The 17788-nt window shown below is 51.9% G+C and overlaps 2 protein-coding genes across 7 annotated transcripts in view; one reads left to right on the plus strand and one right to left on the minus strand.

Annotated features, from left to right (window-relative positions):
• Positions 1-730: 730 nt before the first annotated feature.
• SCN3B (sodium voltage-gated channel beta subunit 3) lies at positions 731-8909 on the plus strand. The gene is made up of 6 exons (XM_085081749.1): positions 731-1377; positions 2826-2989; positions 4202-4427; positions 5497-5635; positions 6141-6237; positions 6682-8909. The coding sequence occupies exons 1-5, from the start codon at positions 1323-1325 to the stop codon at positions 6202-6204; spliced, it is 648 nt and encodes a 215-aa protein (XP_084937875.1). The 5' UTR covers positions 731-1322; the 3' UTR covers positions 6205-6237; positions 6682-8909.
• Positions 8910-8912: 3 nt separating this feature from the next.
• Positions 8913-17788, minus strand: part of GRAMD1B (GRAM domain containing 1B) — an 88359-nt gene continuing 79483 nt past the window's right edge. For all 6 annotated transcript variants that reach the window (XM_085081744.1, XM_085081743.1, XM_085081746.1 and 3 more), the window contains 3 exons: positions 16701-16808; positions 15470-15587; positions 8913-14859 (listed from right to left, as the gene is read on the minus strand). In XM_085081744.1, the coding sequence (XP_084937870.1) occupies positions 14770-14859; positions 15470-15587; positions 16701-16808 (316 nt within the window). In that variant the 3' untranslated portion in view covers positions 8913-14769. The remainder of the gene's footprint in view (positions 14860-15469; positions 15588-16700; positions 16809-17788) is intronic.

The raw sequence follows: 17788 nt of genomic DNA on the forward strand, positions 1-17788 counted from the left end.
ATCTGGTGTTTCTGCTGGCTGCAAGTGTCTCTGGGTGGGTCTGGCTGCCTGCACGCTGAGTTTGGGCACTGCCAGCCCGTTCCCTGTCAGGCTGAACTCCACAGATTGTGCTGTGTGTAGAGCTGCAGGTGCTTTAAAAGGTGATTGATTGAATAAACCCTTCATTTCTCCCTCTCTGTCCACTGTGACCTTCAAATCTGGAGGAGCCCTCCAGGGCACGGTGGCCTCAGTCCAAGAAGAGAAAGCCCAGCCTGCTGCTGGCATTAAATTCCCTGGAATCAGACAGGAACATGAGGCGAGAGGATTTCCCAGTATTTCCAACTGTGACCTTGGGAGCATGCAAATGTTAGCATTATACTTATTAGCAGCAGAGGCCTTTCTGTGACCCCGCAGGGATAACTCCCCCCATTTCTCCCCCCTTGGCTTTTTTTGGAGGCAGGGCAATGATGCTGATCTGTAGTGATGATCTGTAGAGACAGGGCAAGGAGCGAGGGCTACAAATGGAAAGGGAGGAAATGCAGATATTGGGGAAAAATGCAGATATTGGGGGGAAATGCAGATATTGGGAAGACATGCTTTGCCATGAGGGTGGTGACAGACCGTCCAGGGAGGTCGTGGCTGCCCCATCCCTGGCCGTGTTGGGAGGTTGGCTGTGGCTCGGTGGGAGTTGTCCCCGCACATGGCAGGGGGTGGGACTGGATGAGCTTTAAGGTCCATTCCAACGCCTTAACACCCGGCGATGACGCGATAGCCTGCCTGTGATCTGCCTCCAGCCGAGCTGGGCGCTGCCCGCGGGACCACCGGAGCCCCCGGTGCTTGTGCCGAGCCGGGAGGAGCCCGGGGCTGGGGGAGGCGGCCGCGCATGTGCCGGCAGTGCCCCCCGCCCGGGCTGCTCCGGCATCCTCGCCATCCTCCTCGCCATCCAGCTCTCCATCCAGCTCGCCATCCTCCCCGCGGGGCGCTGCGCCCCCAGCCCGCCCAACCACAGCTCCGCGGCCGCGCCCCGCCGAGCGTCTCCCGGCGCGGGGCACCTGCTGCTGCTGCTGCTCATCCTCCGATCCTCCTTCGCCGCTGCTGCTCCCCGAGCGCGGCTCCGCTCCGCCCGCGCCCTGCGCAGCGCCGGCCGCGCCCGCCGAGCCCCGGAGCTGTCCGGCTGGGGCTCGGGCTCTGTCCGTGGTGCTGCCGCCCCCGCGGCCGAGCCCAGCCCCGGGACCGCGCCCGCCGCCCGCTGCTGCTCGCCCGGCATCCTGTTGCGCCGGGAAGGCGGCGAGCGGGGGAAGAGCACCGTGCGAGGAGGCTGAGCATCGCCCCGGCTGGGAACAATGGCTGCGTTGCCGAGGATGCTCTGCGCGGCCGCGCTCGCCCTGCTGCTCTGGGGTAGGTGCTGCCATTCCCTCTCGCCTCCAGGCAGGTTCTCCAGCACCCCTGGGGCTGGCGGGATGCTGATGAAAGCAGGGGGAATGCTCCCTTCGTGCCTGCCTTCCGAGCGGCTGCCTTGGTGAGGGGAGAAGGGAATTACGCTCGGGCAGAGTTGGTGTGAGTGTGACAGAGTGAATGCGAGCGGAGAGAGCACCTCAGTGCCGAGCAGACTCACGGCACAAAGCATGACCGTGGTCTTTGCCGTTTGCCGTGGGATGGAGATTTGCAGTGTAATTTCCCATCGGCTTGCCTCGGGGAGGGTGTGCAGCCCATCAAGCGGTGTTTCAGTGCCGGTTTGCCGTGCGGTCTGTGTCAAGTGGAGTTAATCAATTGATTGCAACTGCAGTTCGGTTCCTGCCACGAGAAATGTTGGGTGGATTTGCCACACTGGATGTGCGTGTGCCTCCAGCTCTGTGTGTGGGTGCCTGGCTGTGCACAGAGCTCGTTGAACCAGAGTAAAGCAGGATCCAGGAGCTTTTCCTCCTTTCTCCCTGAAAGGTGACGCTGTCCGTGGAGCTGGTAGTACGGGAGAATTGGAATTGCTTCCAGGAATAGTCCCGGGATGATATGTTGCTTGAGAGAGTGGTTAATGGTGCCTCAGAGGCTGGGGAGGAGGGAGCAGCCAGCAAAGTCAGCGTCTGGGCTCTGGAGACAGCCCTGGCCAGACAGAGGCTGGGATTGTTTAGCCCAGGGGACAAATGTCAGCAGGGATTTGGTGGGAGATGTCGTGCTGAAACGATCCCTTTCTGCTCGTGTGTGGCTTCACATGCAACCATTTCTGTCCTCGTTGCAAGAGCAAGGCTTGAGAGTTGCCAGCGTTAGCACAGCTCTGCTTGGAAGCATTTTGAGCAGGAATGCCTGGAAAATCAATAACTCTTCCTGCTGCCAAATTTACTCCTGTCCAAGCCCCTTGGTTCCCAGTGGTGCCCAGGGACAGGAGGGGTGCTGGACCCTCGCAGATTTTGCTGAATTAAAGCATCCAGACCTTTCAACTTAGCACAAAGATTGAGCTGTTCCTCCACTCTGGAATTCTGGGCTTTCCCTCTTTCCCACATGCCAGCCTGTAATTGCTGCTCTAACAAGAGCATGCCCAGCACGCATGGGAGGGAATGAACAATGCCTTTAAAGTGGCATTAATTACCAGGGAAAGATGAAAGTTGTGGCAAAGCAGATGCTGGAGAGGTGAATCTGTGCGAAGTGATCACCCTCTGTTAATCATTATGAATTATTAATATTTCAGAGAAGGAAGCTTGGTAAAATCTGACATTTGAGACTTAGCTGTTATCAGACAGTGCTAGTAATAAATCAAACCATTTTCCACTGGGGACATTAATGCCAAGATGTGAATAACTGATGTTTCTTTCATCCTGTCTTAACGCTCCTTTCTCTGCTGCTCCTTCCCCCAGCTGGATTTTGCTCCTCAGTGTGTGTGGAAGTCCCATCTGAGACTGAGGCTGTCCAAGGGACAGACATGAAGCTGCTCTGCATCTCCTGCATGAAGAGGGAAGAGGTGACAGCCAGCACAACGGTGGAATGGTTCTACAGGCCTGAGGGAGGCAAGGATGAGCCTGTATGTATGGCTGGCAGCTCAGCCCTTTCCGTTCCTTTCCTTGCTTATCCCATTTCCACACCTGGGAGCAGCACAAACTCACAGCAGGAAAAGCTAGAATCAGTCCTTGAGTTCAAATATTTGAATTGTAGATAAATAAATGCCAATTTCCAGCCCCATTCCTTCAATACCTTAAGCCCAGTGTCTGAGGATGTCAAATATGGACTGACACTTGGCACCCTTGTCTGAATCAGTTCTGAATCCCAAAGCTGCTCTTTTGGAGGTGAAATTGGCCTCTCATAAGTCTGCAGGACAGGATTTGCTTCTTTTTGCCTCAGAGAAAGCAGTGTTATCCTGACTGTGGGAGGATCTGCTTTGGATTCCTGACAGGAAAAGGTACAATTGATTCTCAGAGTGAATCAAAATGGAAATTGCCCAGATGAGGGGCAGCTGGAATTCAAGGAAGAATGGTGAAATGGAGAACAAGATAAAGGCTGAATGCACATTTCTTTCCAGCTGTTTTATCTGAGTCTGAAGCATTAAATCAGTGGTTGTGATTGAGCAGGGCCAGGCAGGATAACAAATATTCTCCTGCCTGGGGGCTAAAGGGATCAGGCTAAGGAATGAGATGGAAATTCACTTTCAGTGACCCGGGGGATCCATTTGCCAGTAAATGGCACCCCAAAGAACACCAACCAAAGTGAGCTGGGGTGGGCAGGGCAGTGATGGGGGCTGTGGTCAGCCAGATTGTCACACTGGCATATTTACCCTGCAGCCATTCCATCTCAGCTGAACATCCCACAGCTCCCCAAAAAGGGCTGTTTGTCTCCACTCTCTGTATTCTGTGGTCCTTTCCTTAGCTGATCTCACATGCACTGATGACAGGCACTTTGCTGGCCACGGAAACTACAGAATCTCAGTTTTTGGTTTCATGGCTGATCCTTTGTGTCATTGTCCACGTGTGTCTGTGTTTTCCTGTGCCTCAGCTTTTCTCCCTCTGTGATGGAGACATTGAATTTCTGATAACTGATTTCTTCTGTCTTTTGATATCCATTTTTGTCTCCTATCTAGACATTGCCTTCTATCTCTTCTGATGTTTTGAGGCGAAGGCTGATGGCACACGAATAGCTGCTGTTACCAGGGCAGCTCAGAGCATCCCTGGCTGCAGCTGGAGGGATTTGCTGCCCCTGCCTCACCCCATGACTAACCACAACCATTCCCATTCCCTCACAGATCTACGAGTACAGGAAAACCAACCACGAGTTCCCGAGCCGTTTCAGCGGCCGGATCCAGTGGAACGGGAGCAAAGACATGCAGGACGTGTCCATCACCGTGCTGAACGTCACCCTCAACGACTCGGGCATCTACACCTGCAACATCACCCGCGAGTTCGAGTTCGAGATCCACCGGCCGCTCTTCACCAGCTCCCGGCTCATCCACCTCACCGTGGTGGAGGAGGGTAGGAAGGGCTGCCGGGAGGTGCTGGGTGCTGTCCCTGTGGGTGTTGTCACCCGGGGGTGGAGTTTGTCACCGCACGGCGGGAGAGGGCTCGGAGTTTGTCGGTGGCAAACACCACGCAGGGCTCGGGAGGAAAAACCTTGTTTGGTGGCTGGAGGATGTTTTGGGCACAGGCTGGTTGTGTGTGATGGTGGGAAGGCACAGAGCCTGGCACAGCTGGGCACAGCTGGGCACAGCTGGGCACAGCTGGGCACAGCTGGGCAGGCGCACGCAGAGGTTTCCAGCTCCTCCCGTGGCGGCTCTGGGATGTTACAGCCTCTCCCAGCGAGCTGCAGCGTTTCCTTGCTGCCACCCCCTCCCTCCTGGAACAACCACTCATTCTCCATTTTGCTGCTAGTCCCTGGCTTCTCCTCCTTCCCTTGTAGCGCTCCTGTAGAGTTCTTCCTGCTCCTCGTGGTGTTGCTGGGCTCGGTGCTGCAATCCCGGCGTGTCACAAACCCGTGGGAAACCTGCTGCTCTCAGGGCTTCCAGCCCTCTTGTCTGCCCTGTTCTTCCTCTCCCCCACGAGCACCTCGGGGTTTTGATCCCTTACAGATCGCCGGCGGCACGACAGAGCCGAGCAACACCAGCGAGTAGGGCACGGGGAGGAACCAGAGCGTGAGGATGAGCTAGGTGAGCAATCCGGGAGGACGCGGGGGTGGCACAGGATGCCGCGCTGGCTGAGCGTGTTGGATCCCGCTGGAGACACGCTCTGCCATCCCTGCCTGTTGCTGTGTTATCCTGCCTGTGGGAGGATCTCTGGGAGCTGCCCTGGATCCCTGACAGGGAAAGGAAATCTTGATTCTCGGAGTGAATCAAAATGGAGATTGCCCAGATGAGGGGCAGCTGGAATTGCAGAAAGAATGGTGAAATAGAGAACAAAATAAAGGCTGAATGTACATTTCTTTTGCCCTCCTCCCAGCCTAAAGGCACCTGGATATCTCTGGTGGGTTAGGAAGGGTGGCACAAGGGTGGAAAGTGCCCTTGGAGCTGCTTGAAAATGATCAGAGGTCATTTCCTTTCATTCACAGCTGGAGAAGACTTCACCTCTGTCATCTCAGAAATTATGATGTACATTCTGCTGGTCTTCCTCACCCTGTGGCTGCTGATTGAAATGATCTATTGCTACAGGAAGGTCTCCAAGGCAGAGGAGGCTGCCCAGGAAAACGCGTAAGTGTGGAGCCCCTGGAGATGAGAGCTGTTCTGTTCTGTTCTGTCCTGCCAGGGCTCCTCACATGTCCCAGAGCAGACTGCAAGATTAAACTTTGCTATTACACGGTCTGGTTGATGTTTGCTCTGTCCAAAATCCTAGCAGTGGTTAGGAACAGAGAAACAGTCCCCTCGCACCACACACCAGGGAGGGAGTGAACAGCATTCCAGGGGGTCTGGTTTGGATGGTGGAGATGCTCTGCTGGAAGGTCTGGTTCCATCCTGGCCCATTCCCATCTTTCCCCACACTGGGCCTGGATTGGAGCACTCTGTACAGCAGGAAGGCTGATGTGTAGGATTTTAGAGCAGGGAAGGTGTTTGTTCCTATGCCAAGGGGAATTTCCTACCCTGAGCATCTTCTACAGGTGACATTTGTTACCTCAGGGACTTCCAGGCACCCAGCAAAGCTGAGTTCACCCAAACTGGGGTTTACACTCTGTGCTTTCCTCCTTCCCTCCAACTACAGGACAGACTATCTTGCGATTCCGTCAGAAAACAAGGAAAACTGTCCTGTGCCTGTGGAGGAGTAGCAGAGAGGAGTCAGTGGAGTGAACGGCACCAAGGTGGGTGATGAGGAGACACCTGGCCACTGCTTGTGTCTGTCCACCCCTCAGCCTCCCTGCCGTGGGGCTGGACATTGCTGGGATGTGGCTCTGCTCCTCTCTGGAGCTTCCCAGTGACCTTAGAGGAACACAGGTGTCTTTAGTTGGGGCTGTGCTTGTCCTGCTTGAACCCCCAAACCAACACGTTCACCTTCAGGCCATGATGTCATCACACCTCCTTTGCCCATTCCTGTGGAGTTGGGAATCTTAACTTTCCCCTGGAGAAGGGCAGCTGTGCCCATGAGGACTGTGAGGGCTCTGTCTCCAAAGGAAACTCTTCTAGGAAGGAGTTTTTGTGTGCTAAAGGTTAAAATCTGCATCTTCCAAACTCCCATTCACCTCCCGTGCTGACTGTGTTGCGGTCCTCACTCCGGTGAGCTCCACGAGGAATTCTCTCCCTTGCAGGGGCTCTGAGGACAGAAGGACCATGCCAAACCAGCCAGGTTTGAGGGGAGCTCTGCGCCGTCGGGAGGAACCACGGGGAAGTGTAAATTCTCTCCCATTTGCCTTGGACTCTGTACAGCCTTGACTTTGGTCCCGTGACCCCAGCTGAGCTGCCAGCCCACTGCTGAAGGACTCTTCTGCTGAAGTGAACAGCACAGGGGTGTGGGCAGCATGGCTCCTTCCCCAGTTTCGGTTCCATCGTCACCTCGATGGCTTTGTAAATGTCACCTGTCACTTCTCAGCTGCTCTCACCGCCACCTTTATTTGCTAAACGCGCTCCTTCTCCATTGCAGAGGGTAAGGGTATGTATGGCACGCTGCTCTGAGCTGGGGGACTGCCAAGGAGGCTCTCTTAGGGGGTTATTCCACCACGTCCTGTGGCCCAAGCAGATTTATTGGTGTCAAAATAGGAAGAATTTAATTAGCTAATTAAGTCACTCTGGGCTTTGGGCTGTCCATGCACCAGCAGAATAGGGTGAGGACTGTAATGCACTAGAATTGAAAAGTGTGTGGTAGGGAGGACAGAAACCTGTGCCACGTTCACACTTTCTTCTGGAGGGAATTTAGATCCTGAATGAAGCATTCCTGCTCTGGGAAGGAGGATGATGTAAGTATAAAAATCCCCTTGCATTTATCAGCTGTCAAAACCCTCAGCTCCTTGCAGCAGGTTTGCTCCATGGGAGGAGGAACCTGCAGAGCCACATCCTGCAGCAGCTGGCAGGGCAAGGAATGGGATTCACCTTGTTCTGGGAAACCCCAGAAAGGGAGGCAGCCTCACGCTGGTAGGCAGGAGGAATAAATAGGATGCAAAACCCTCGCAGGATGGCAGTAAAATCGTTGTAGTTTTTATCACTGTGGTGACAGCTCTCTGGTGCTGTAGCAGCACCATCTAGAGGGATAGACAGAAAACACCCGTTTTCCTCAGTTAATCCTAATTCTCTCTTGGGGTAATTAATCACCAGTGTGAAAAGCCTGCGTTCATCGTAAATGATCCCCTGCTGCCCAGGAATCACACTGGAAATTCCATTTTGCCCCTGAAAATTTACTTTTTTGTAAATTTGTTTTCTGCCCTTTGGTGTAGATAAATTGAGCTCAACAGCTGGGATTGGAAGGAGGGAAAAGGCAGAAACGTTAGCCAGGGTGGAATTGAGACCAAGTGGGGAAGATCTGGGTTTGTTGTACGGCAGAGGTTGTGACATCCCTGCTGCAATGGAGCCTGTGCTGCTTTGCCAGAGTTGACAGAATTTTGCTCCACTGACCTCTTGTAAGTATTCCCAAAGTGCTCGTGACTCCAGGCATGCTCCCCACCTATGGAATCCCCTCTGCTTTGTTCTGCTGCTTTTTATGTGTTTGCTAAAATCACAAATTATCCCATTTGTAAGTCAGGCCCAGGCCAGATTCCCAACTGGCACTCGTTCAAAATTCCTTTTTTTAGAGTGGGTGTCAACTTTAGTAAATCCAGTGCAGTCTTCGTAGTAGGATTGCTCCCAAATCCAGAGCCAAGCCTGGCAAAGGGAGAACATTTTCCACATGAAGCTCACTTGCAGTCTGGGCATCAGTTCCCTAAAACCTGATATCCAAACGGGATGTCCAAAGGAATATCCAAGCAGCTCCGCTTTGAATTCAGCTGGATGTCATCTTTTTCCCTGCCCCAGTTTGCCTGGCAGAATCCTAAACTCAACAGAGGAGGGATTGGGTTGTAACTCTGGGATTGAGTTACATGGCATTGAGTCCATGAGGATTTTTTGGACACCTCTGTCCCACTTCAGCTCTGCTCCTCAGTCCCTGTGAACCACGGATAACCCTCTGGTGTCACCCTGTTCAATCAAAAAAAGGAGAGAAACCAAGGACTTCTTGAGAGCTACCTCAGGTGGTAAAGAAGGGTCGTCCCTTGTCCTGCACCTCCCCGTGTCCCGCAGGCATCTTCTGAAGATGCTGTTTTTTCAGACAGATCTTTCACTGTTCCGATTCCTGCAGACAGAGGTGACCATTGCCACGAGGTGTTCCGAGCAGGAGGAAAAGGGGTGCAAAGTTTTGCTCAAGAATCTCACAGTAAAAAGAATAATAATTTAAAAATTAGTGATTTTTCAAGACCTGGAAGAGATGGTCCTGGCAAAGACTCTCTCTGTGTGTTTGCACTGACAGAGGAGACTCCGGAACAGGCAGGATAATAAAAAGAACCAAGAGGCACACTGGTTGTTGGATAGATTTTTTAATTGATACCGTACTTCCATGGTACTAACTACTTACACGGAGTTTGGCTGCAGAGCCTGTACAATTCCTACGTTCCAGCATCGCTTTTGAACCGCGGGGTTTTGGTTTTTTTTAGGTTTTTTTGCGCACAGCGCAAAGTTTCCAACAGTCGGGACAACTCCTAAAACAAACCCACAATCCTTCCCCCACCCACCCCAGTCACCTCAGCCAACAGCCCCCTGCCTCCCGGGCTCTGGAGGGCATTCCAGGAGGGAAGTGGTGGTTGTAGGAGCTGCTGAGGAGAGGAGAGCCTCGTTCATCAGCAGCTGAGCACGGGGATTGCAGGATCCACGCGGGGAGAACACGCTCCGGGTTTTTAGCAGCTTTATCCAGCCCTGGAGCGCATGGTGGGAGATGAAACCCCACGGGAATGGTGCTGTCCCAGAGCCACGCCAGGCCACTCCCGGGAGGTTGTGGCACTGCCACTGCTCTGCTGCTCCTCCCTCCCTCCACGTCCAGCCCAGAGCCAGGTCGGTGCTTCCATCCCTGCTCTCCCAGTGCCGTTTTCCAGGAGCTGGGATTGCTGAGATGGGGATGACGTGCATGGCACAGGCTCCAGCTCTCTGCTGGATGAAGCTGTGACCCTAATTGCACCAGGAGCAGAGCAGGGATGTGACCACGTGGCTGCATTTGTTCCCTACCTACCCTCGGAGTTTGGGTTGGGGAAGGTGGCCTTTAACGTTAGCAATGGAATTGGCCTAAATGAGTGAGGTAACAGAAACGGCCCGAGGAGGAACCTCCCCGAGCCATGTGCAAATATAATTCCTTCAGCAGAAGGAAGTCCTTTTCCCTACTGAAAAAAAAATAAAATAAAATAAAATAAAACACATTCACTTGAAGAGCATACAGACTGCAGGAGGGGAAGGCAGGCAGGGACAGCACCAGGTCAGACCATCTATGACACAGGGAATGATTGTCCAGCAGCAGAGGTGGGAGGGGACAGGGAAAAGCCATAGCAAGCACTGCAAAACGTGTGGGAGAGGAGGAGGGCATGGCATGCCACAGATCCATGCTAAGAGAAGCCCATGCTGTCTGCCTAGGTCAGGGAATGGCCTCAAGCAGCAGTCGCCCAAGACACGAGGAGATTATTTGGCCAGTGTGCACATCTAGAAAAAGGAAGGTTTTATGGCACAGAGAGACTCGTGCTGGAGGGACTGCAAAGCACGGAGGTCAGAGCGTGTCCTGTGGGGGAATGGGCTGGGAAATCAGCACAGGAACCACACTGACACTGTTCTGGGAGCCACTTCCCTCGGGGGCTTTGCTCTCAGCGCCTCTGCTCTGAGCTGTGTTTTAAGCAAGCCCCTGCCAGGTGTTTTAAGTGGTGCTGAGACTGAAAAGACTAAGCCAGATTCCACGTGGCTGTGCCATGGAGAGATCTGTTGGTGGCAGGCTGGCACAGATCCCGTGGGGAGAAGCCCTGGAGCTGAGCAGGCAGTGCAGAAAGCACTGATCTGGCAAGAGCTGGGTGCTGGCAGCAGGACAGAGCTGCCCCCCTAGCCAGGCACTGCTGCTTTAAACAGTGATTTTAAGACTGTGGAACCAGAAAGTTCCAGCTCTAAGTCAGGAAAGAGTTGATTTCTGTGCTGGCTGGGAGGAGCAGGTGCTGACTGACACAGAGCTCCTGGGCAGAGCAGCTGCTGCAGCAACCAGAGCAAACCCTAAAGGTCTCACTCACACCAGAAGTGTCTCCAGCCACCCTCTGGAAAAGAAATTTCTACCTTCTTGCATAAAGGTAAGAAAAAGCTCCTGTGTGGCTACCTGGACAGTGCTGAGGAGTCAAGGAGGCTGAAAAGTCTGTCCTTATCTACAGCCAGGTGAGCTGCTGGAGCTGCCTGGTAAGGACACAGATGAGCATTCCAGGATTAGCATTCCTACAGAGGATATCCCAACACCTGCACTGTTATTTCAGAGGCAGTTTTGTGCCTTCAGGGCTCCAAATCCAGCAAAGCCTTGTGCTTTGAAACCTTTCCTCTCCCAATTCAGGGTCATATTACACTAAAGACGTTTCCTATCCCTAAGGTTTCTCTTTTTTTTAAGATGAGAAGCATCCAGGCAGGGTCAGGTGTCAGAGCTGGCTGTAAATGCAGCAGAACAGGCAGCTCAGGGGAGATCAAATTCGTGTGCCTTCCTTCTCTTCCCCCAAAGAACTCGAGGGAGCCAGGAAGGATTTAGTATCAGTTAGTGTGAGTTAATAGCAAAGTTTTCTGAGTGAAGAGTGCTTGAAGTGCAGAGCAGCTAAAAAGCATCATTATCCTGTTAATGCACAGCTTTCTCCTCTCCTTCCCACTGCAGGTGCCTTTCTATCTTTTATTTTTCCTTTTTTTTTTCCCCTGGAACGTGCAGACCCAGCAGTGCCCCTGCCTTGGCCATCTCACCACCTGCAATGACCTGGTTTTTGGTCCTTCACAGACCTTACAGGCAGGTGCCACATTAGATACTCTGGTATCTACTTGAGGAATGCCTGGTTGCACAGCAGCTTATCCAGGACCCAAATCCACACCTCCCAGATGTCAGAACTGCTCTGAGACAAGCACCAGCTGTGGATTTATCAGAGTTGAGGTTGGACCAAGCTCAGATCAGTGAGAATGTCACAAACTGGTGGATCAGAACCTTCTGCTCCTCCTCCTCCCTCCTCCCAACAGGAAGCATCTTCCTTGGCAGGAATTAGGCTACAAGCTGTTGCCATTACTTTGCTTGGCTGGCAAAATGCCTTTAAAAAAAAAAAAAAATCCCCATTTTTTTTCATTGTTCAGATCCTGCAAATCAAAGGCCAGCAGATGTGCAGGTGGAAGGGTCAGACTGGAAGCACCTGCTGGGGGAAGGATGGAGTAATAAAGGATTTCTGGCACAGGGGAGCAAGGGGAGAAGCAAAACCCTGCCTTGGCTGGGAGTGTTGAGGGAAACACCACCCTCTGTAACATTATTCAGCTTGCTCAGCCTCTCACTCCTAGAAAGTGTCACTGATCCCTCCAGGAAATGCAATCCAAAATTGTCTCTGGCTCCAGGAGGAGCTAACCTGTCAGCTGGGATTGATCAGGAGCTGATTCCCATCCCAGCTCTCCAGAGGAAGTGAAAACACTCCAAGGTATTGTTTAAGCCCTCACCCTTAGTGCCTTTAACACCTTGCTTTTCCCCTTTTTATTACCACTGTGAGAGACTGAGAGGCAATAAAAGATTGTGAATTCCATCCAACTACAAGCCAGACTGGCTGCCAAGTGGGAAAAAGAAATAACTAGGGAGAAAAAAAAACCCCTAAGTCCTCAAAGAGAAACCTCCCTCAGTGTGAAAGACATCACCAGTAGTTGGTGCTCACCAGCCCTGTGCTCTTAATAAATAATTGAACATTGCTGAGTGTCAGGGTAGGTGTCAAACAGTTTAAAAACCCAGTTTGATGTGCAGGTAGGACAAATATTAAAGTTGAGTTGCTACAGCTGCCTGGCCTGACAACAACTGAGCAGAGCTTGTGCAGTTCTGTCTCTGGAGCTCAGCCCAAGGGAACATCTTGAGCCTGCAGCTGGAAATCTGCAAATCTATCTGACAAAGATCATGTGAAATTGGTGAGAAACAGTTCTATCAGCAGCATTTAGCTGTGAGCCTCTCTGATTTCTCTGTCTCCATCCATCCATGTACAAAACCCTCCCAGCCAGGTGGAGGAGACCCTGACATTCCAGGTTCCTCTTTCAGTGTGTTTTTCCCTTCCTGCCATGGGCAGGGTGAATCCCAGGCATTCCTCCATGTCATCCTGCTGGAGGATTTAATTCCTGCTTGGAATTAAATTCCAGAGAAGGGAAATTCCAGCAGCAGGGGAATTTTGTGTGCTCAGTAATTGTGGGAGTGGCTCAGGGGGAAAGGGGACTCTGGGACAGTCTGGCAAGTCACAGTGGGGAAAAGGAGCCACAGAATGCCCTTCCAGGGCCCTAGCACCTCATTTTCATGGAACAGCAGCCATTTCAGCAGCCTCCCTGCAAAAAAGGCAGGGAGCAGTACAGTAGTCAGCAGCATTAAATTAAATAAATAGTCATAAATACACATTTCTCCCTGGTTTTCCCCAGCTGGGCTTTGCTTTCACAGTCTTTTTGATAACCTGGCTTCATCCAGGCTCCTTCAGTTGTGAGGCTGGTGTGGGGCATGTTTAGCACATGGAGGTTGCAGGCAGGTTGGGAGAAATCAGCAGGTTTTTCCTACATCCATTACCTTTCCCTAATCTGAGAGGGTTTTCCTTAGACTCCACTGAGGACATTCCTGGCAGAGAATGATGTGAGAGTAATTATCCACCCTGGTGCTCCCTGCTCTTCACTGCCCTCTGCAGCAATGGAGGAGCTGCAATTGCACCATTTCCAAACTGGGAATGTGCAGCTGCCTCCCTCCTGCCAGCCAGAAGGTGGAAAAATCCCAGTGTTGGACAAAGTGGGCTCCACATTCCCCTCATCTGCCTGGCTGGGTGATGGCAAAGCACGAATTAAACACTCCAAGCAGCAGCCTGGATCCCAGCCAGTGGAGTTTGTGCACAGCACAGCCTCCCTGCTCCTCCTCCTCCTCACCTGGCTGCTCATGGAGTCTGGAATTATCCCCCAGAACACCTGAAAATGCACTTTGGCCTTTTTTTAGTGCAGCTCCAGCACCTGGCTGACCCCCAGGGCCAATCTTCACACCCAGCCCTGTCCTGCTGGTCCATTTTTCCTTCCCTCCCTTGGTCCCTGTGACCCTTCCTGACCTCTCCTGGATTTTTGGAAGCTTTGTTTCTCTACAGCTGCAGTTATGTAAATATCCACAGTGCTGGCTGTTGCTGCATAGATGCAATGATATAAATTCATCCCAGGCAAGGAGAGGAAGCTGTTGTTTTTCCCCGTTTTCCCCCAGATTTTACAATTCAGGGGCTGGGTGAGTGAACAGGAGAGAGATTTGCTGAGCTGGGTAGTGGGAGTGGCTGCAAATCAACACTAATTTTGGGTTTCTCTCTCCATTTGTGTCCTCCCACTGTGGTGATTCCAGCAGTGATGCAGCACAGGGATGGCTCAGGGGCCCAAGCACACAGAAAGCTGCAGCACAGGCAAAGGGGACACTGTCACAGGGGTGGCTCTGGGAGGCACACACTGCCCTCCCCACCCTCCCCTTCCCTCCCTGCAGCATCAGCAGGCAGCAAATTGGTGTTTGTGGGAGGATTGCAGCTCAGCCACGCTCTGTGCTCTGCACTCTGAGCCAGACTGGCCACCCTGACAGCAAATTTCTACCCCAAATTTCTGCCTGCCAGGGGGATCTGCCCTCCACAGACCCACAGCAACTCCTCCTCCTCTCCAAACGTGGAATAGTTTTGCAAGGGGTCGACTGTGATTGCCAAAACCTCTGTGCCCTGAAGCCAGCAAGGTCAGGGAGGTGACAGTGTCCCCTTTTGGAGCTAAATAGAGTGAAGCAGGGACCTCCATGCACAGGGGGGACAGGGACAGGGACAGGGCAGGGGCACTCACACTGATGCTTCCCTTTGAAACAACAGAAACAAAACAGACAGACAGACACACAGCCAGGAATATTACAGAGGAGCAGTGCACACCTCAGTGCTGGGAGAGCACAGCCCTCCCACACACACACACCCCACGCTCCCAGAGACACTCCAGTCCAGCCAGTGTTGGAGGTCACTCCTTCCCCTCTTTAGGCTTTTTTTTTTTTTTTATCTCTTAAAATCTGTATATAATATATATATTTATATCTGTATATATATATATATATATTTATATATATATTTATATGTCCTATTTACACATATTGCACACCGTCCTCTGGCCTCCTGCATTCCTGCCTGTTAATGGAAACGTTTCCTTTTCTCCTCTGGATCTGAGCCGAAGTCCCGAGACCCGATGCCATTCTGGAGGTTTATTAGTGAGTCCTTCATCTGCAAGACAAGAGATTTCTCCACTGTGGAGGAGAAAAACTTTGGAATTTTTTGCCCTGTGAAGTAGCAATGCCGTTATTGTGGTTTTGGGAGTGGGGAGTCAGGGCTGGGATGTGAAAATGGGGAATGTTCTCTGAGGAGGGGATTCTCTATGCTTAGGGGAGAGCAGCTCTCATTTAGGGACTCCTGAGGAAGCAGCTCTCATTTCTGGACAATTTTCTCAGCAGCCCCATGTATTTTTAGGCAGCACACACTGAAATTCCTGCCTTTGTGCCAAGGGAATGTTTCCCCTTCCTCCACGTAACCTGCATGGAAATCCAGGGTTCAGATAAAACCAGTTTGCTCTCCGAACTGGGATGACAGAGATTGGTTACAAAAAGTGCCAAAACAAGCTTTTTGTCCTTACAGGATCCTCTCCTTGCCAGGCAGGGACCCTCTGGTGTGAGAGAGCAGCCGTGGCACCCTGAACTCCCCACCACCAGAGATGGATCTAAGGGAATTGACACATTGGGGGACTCTGGGGAAAGCTGGGAATGCTGAAGGATGGGGAGCAGGACTGGGAGGCCACAGTGACCCCCTGGTAGCCCTGCCTGGAGCCCTGCAGCCTCACCTGGTCTAGGAGCATCACGGAGGATTTGATGATCTCACGCCATTTCTGCAGCTCTGAGTCGTGGTACTTCTGCTGGGACTCCAGCAACTGGGCCCATTCTGTCTGGGACTGGGGTAACCTGCCAGAAAAACACAGGCAAGAGTCACAAAATCGTACCATTAAATGTGGTTTTAAATGAAAATCAAATCATTGTGTCCAGATTTGTACACAAAATCACGTCATTTGCACAGGAATCTCTGTGAGAAATTCCTATTAATTAGAAATATCTATTCCAGTTGTGAGGAATAGCTGCATTTGGTCTCTTTTCCATGGCAGGTATCAAGCCCTTCCCTTCAGACCCATTTAAACCCCCAAAACAGAAGTGGAATCAGGACAGATGGAAGCATTCCAGGTGCTTGGATGGCTTCAGACACTTCCACAGCAATCGTGGCTGCAACACAGAAATTACCCACATGGAGACACCCAGATAATTCCAGCCCTTGCACATTACACTGTGCAAAAGGCACATAAGTTCTGCACTTAAATACTGCTGGAGTAGTTTAAATAAACACCAAGAGTACCACAGGAAGATAAAATCACTTTGAGTATCTATAATCACTGGAAGCATCTATCCATGGGGATGCAGCAGGGCTGTTGTGTGGGAGGTAATAATTCCCTTTCCTAATCAGGAGAAATGACACAAATGGAGAAAAAATTCCACCACAATGGTGGCTGTGAATGCTTAAAGTGAGGCCCAGTGTAGCAAGGGAACAACTGGGACTCCAAAATAGGGACAAACTGGGACAAAACCACCTCAGACAAGTGGATTCAGGATGTTCTCAGCCTCTAAAAACAGACATTTCAGGCAGGACACCCTGCTGATATCTGGACTCACACCTTCCAAACCACAAACCTAGCAGAGTGTGTATCACAGCCCCAAATTCTCCTCTGAGTACAAAGGAATCTTTCTAAGACTCTGCTCTGCACACAGAGGGAAGTTTGGCAATCAAAAGAGGGGAAACGACCACCTTGGCCCAAAAACTGCTAAACATTTATTCACAGAGCATCCTCTGCTTCCTGGGATGTTGGGAAGAAGCAGAATGGCCTTAACTCTGCTCTTCAACTGCAGTGAGAACACTCATGGCCCTTCAGCTTCACCTGCTTTACCCCAAAAATGAGAGCCCAGAGCTCTGGTGAGCTGGGAAAGCTTCCAATATCCATCAAAAAGAAGGGAAAACCCTTCTGCCTGTACCTTTCCTGCAGCCTCAGGCCCTGCCACGCTGTCAGAGTCTGGGTGGTGTACTCCAACATCCAGAGTTTGTAGAACAGCATCATGTTGAGAATGACCAGCAGCACCAGACTGCAAGAAAAAGAGAGGAATCTGTCAGTTTAGGAGCATTTTATAGCTCATTTCTCTCCAGGAACGCCTGGGGGAAACACCCAGGAAGGTGTCTGAGGCCCAGTCCATGCTGTGAGTGGGAATTTAATCAGTGAGCACCCAAAACTTCACCTCGTGGAAGAAATGAGAGAGACAGACAGACAGATGACAGCTGAGACAGAACAGGCTGGGTGAGTGGATGTGCTGAATGCAGAGAAAGGGAGGGAAATGGGAGAGTGAAGAGGTCAAAAAAGAGAGAGACAGTACCTGAAACAGATCCTAATGGGAGCAGGGAAGAGAAAAGACGGAGCAGCTGCAGGTTAGAAACAGAGTGACACAAACAGGAGCAACTGGGCTGAGAGGAGGAGGCTCAGACAGAGCAGGAGGAGCAAGGAAGGAGCAGAGGGAGAGGCAGGAAGGACAGACAGGGATCTGTGTGCCTGCACTGTGGGGAAGGTCACTCTGGCTGCTGGCACAGCAGAGTTCACATCCAGCCTTGCCCGTGTCACCCCCTGGCACTGGGAACACACCACAGCCGTGCCCTGCCAGGTCCTGCCCTGCTCCTGTCATCCCCAGCAGCTCACAGGGGCATTTCCTCTCCTCCTGGGGAATATTCCAAAATTCCACACAGGGGCATTTCCTCTCCTCCTGGGGACTGAATTCCAAAATTCCATACAGGGGCATTTCCTCTCCTCCTGGGGAATGGATTCCAGAATTCCATTCAGGGGCATTTTCTCCCCTCATTGGGACTGAATTCCAAAATTCCATACAGGGCCCTTTCCTCTCCTCCTGGGGAATAGATTCCAAAATTCCACACATTTCCTCCCCTCATTGGGACTGAATTCCAAAATTCCACACAGGGCCATTTCCTCCCCTCCTGGGGAATGCATTCCAAAAAGCCAGGCTGGTGCCTGTCTCTGAACAGTGCAGCTATTCTGCTGGAAGAATGGCCCACTATGACC

Source organism: Lichenostomus cassidix, chromosome 24 (assembly GCF_008360975.1).
Source record: "Lichenostomus cassidix isolate B80296 chromosome 24, HeHo_3.0, whole genome shotgun sequence".
Classification (NCBI taxonomy): domain Eukaryota; kingdom Metazoa; phylum Chordata; class Aves; order Passeriformes; family Meliphagidae; genus Lichenostomus; species Lichenostomus cassidix.

What these genes read in the sequence shown, in the direction of transcription:
- SCN3B (XM_085081749.1), top strand. Translation starts at nt 1,323, where the DNA reads ATGGCTGCGTTGCCGAGGATGCTCTGCGCGGCCGCGCTCGCCCTGCTG. An exon ending in AGGGAGGCAAGGATGAGCCT is followed by an intron (nt 2,990 to 4,201) that starts GTATGTATGGCT and finishes ATTCCCTCACAG; the next exon opens with ATCTACGAGTACAGGAAAAC. An exon ending in GAGGCTGCCCAGGAAAACGC is followed by an intron (nt 5,636 to 6,140) that starts GTAAGTGTGGAG and finishes CTCCAACTACAG; the next exon opens with GACAGACTATCTTGCGATTC.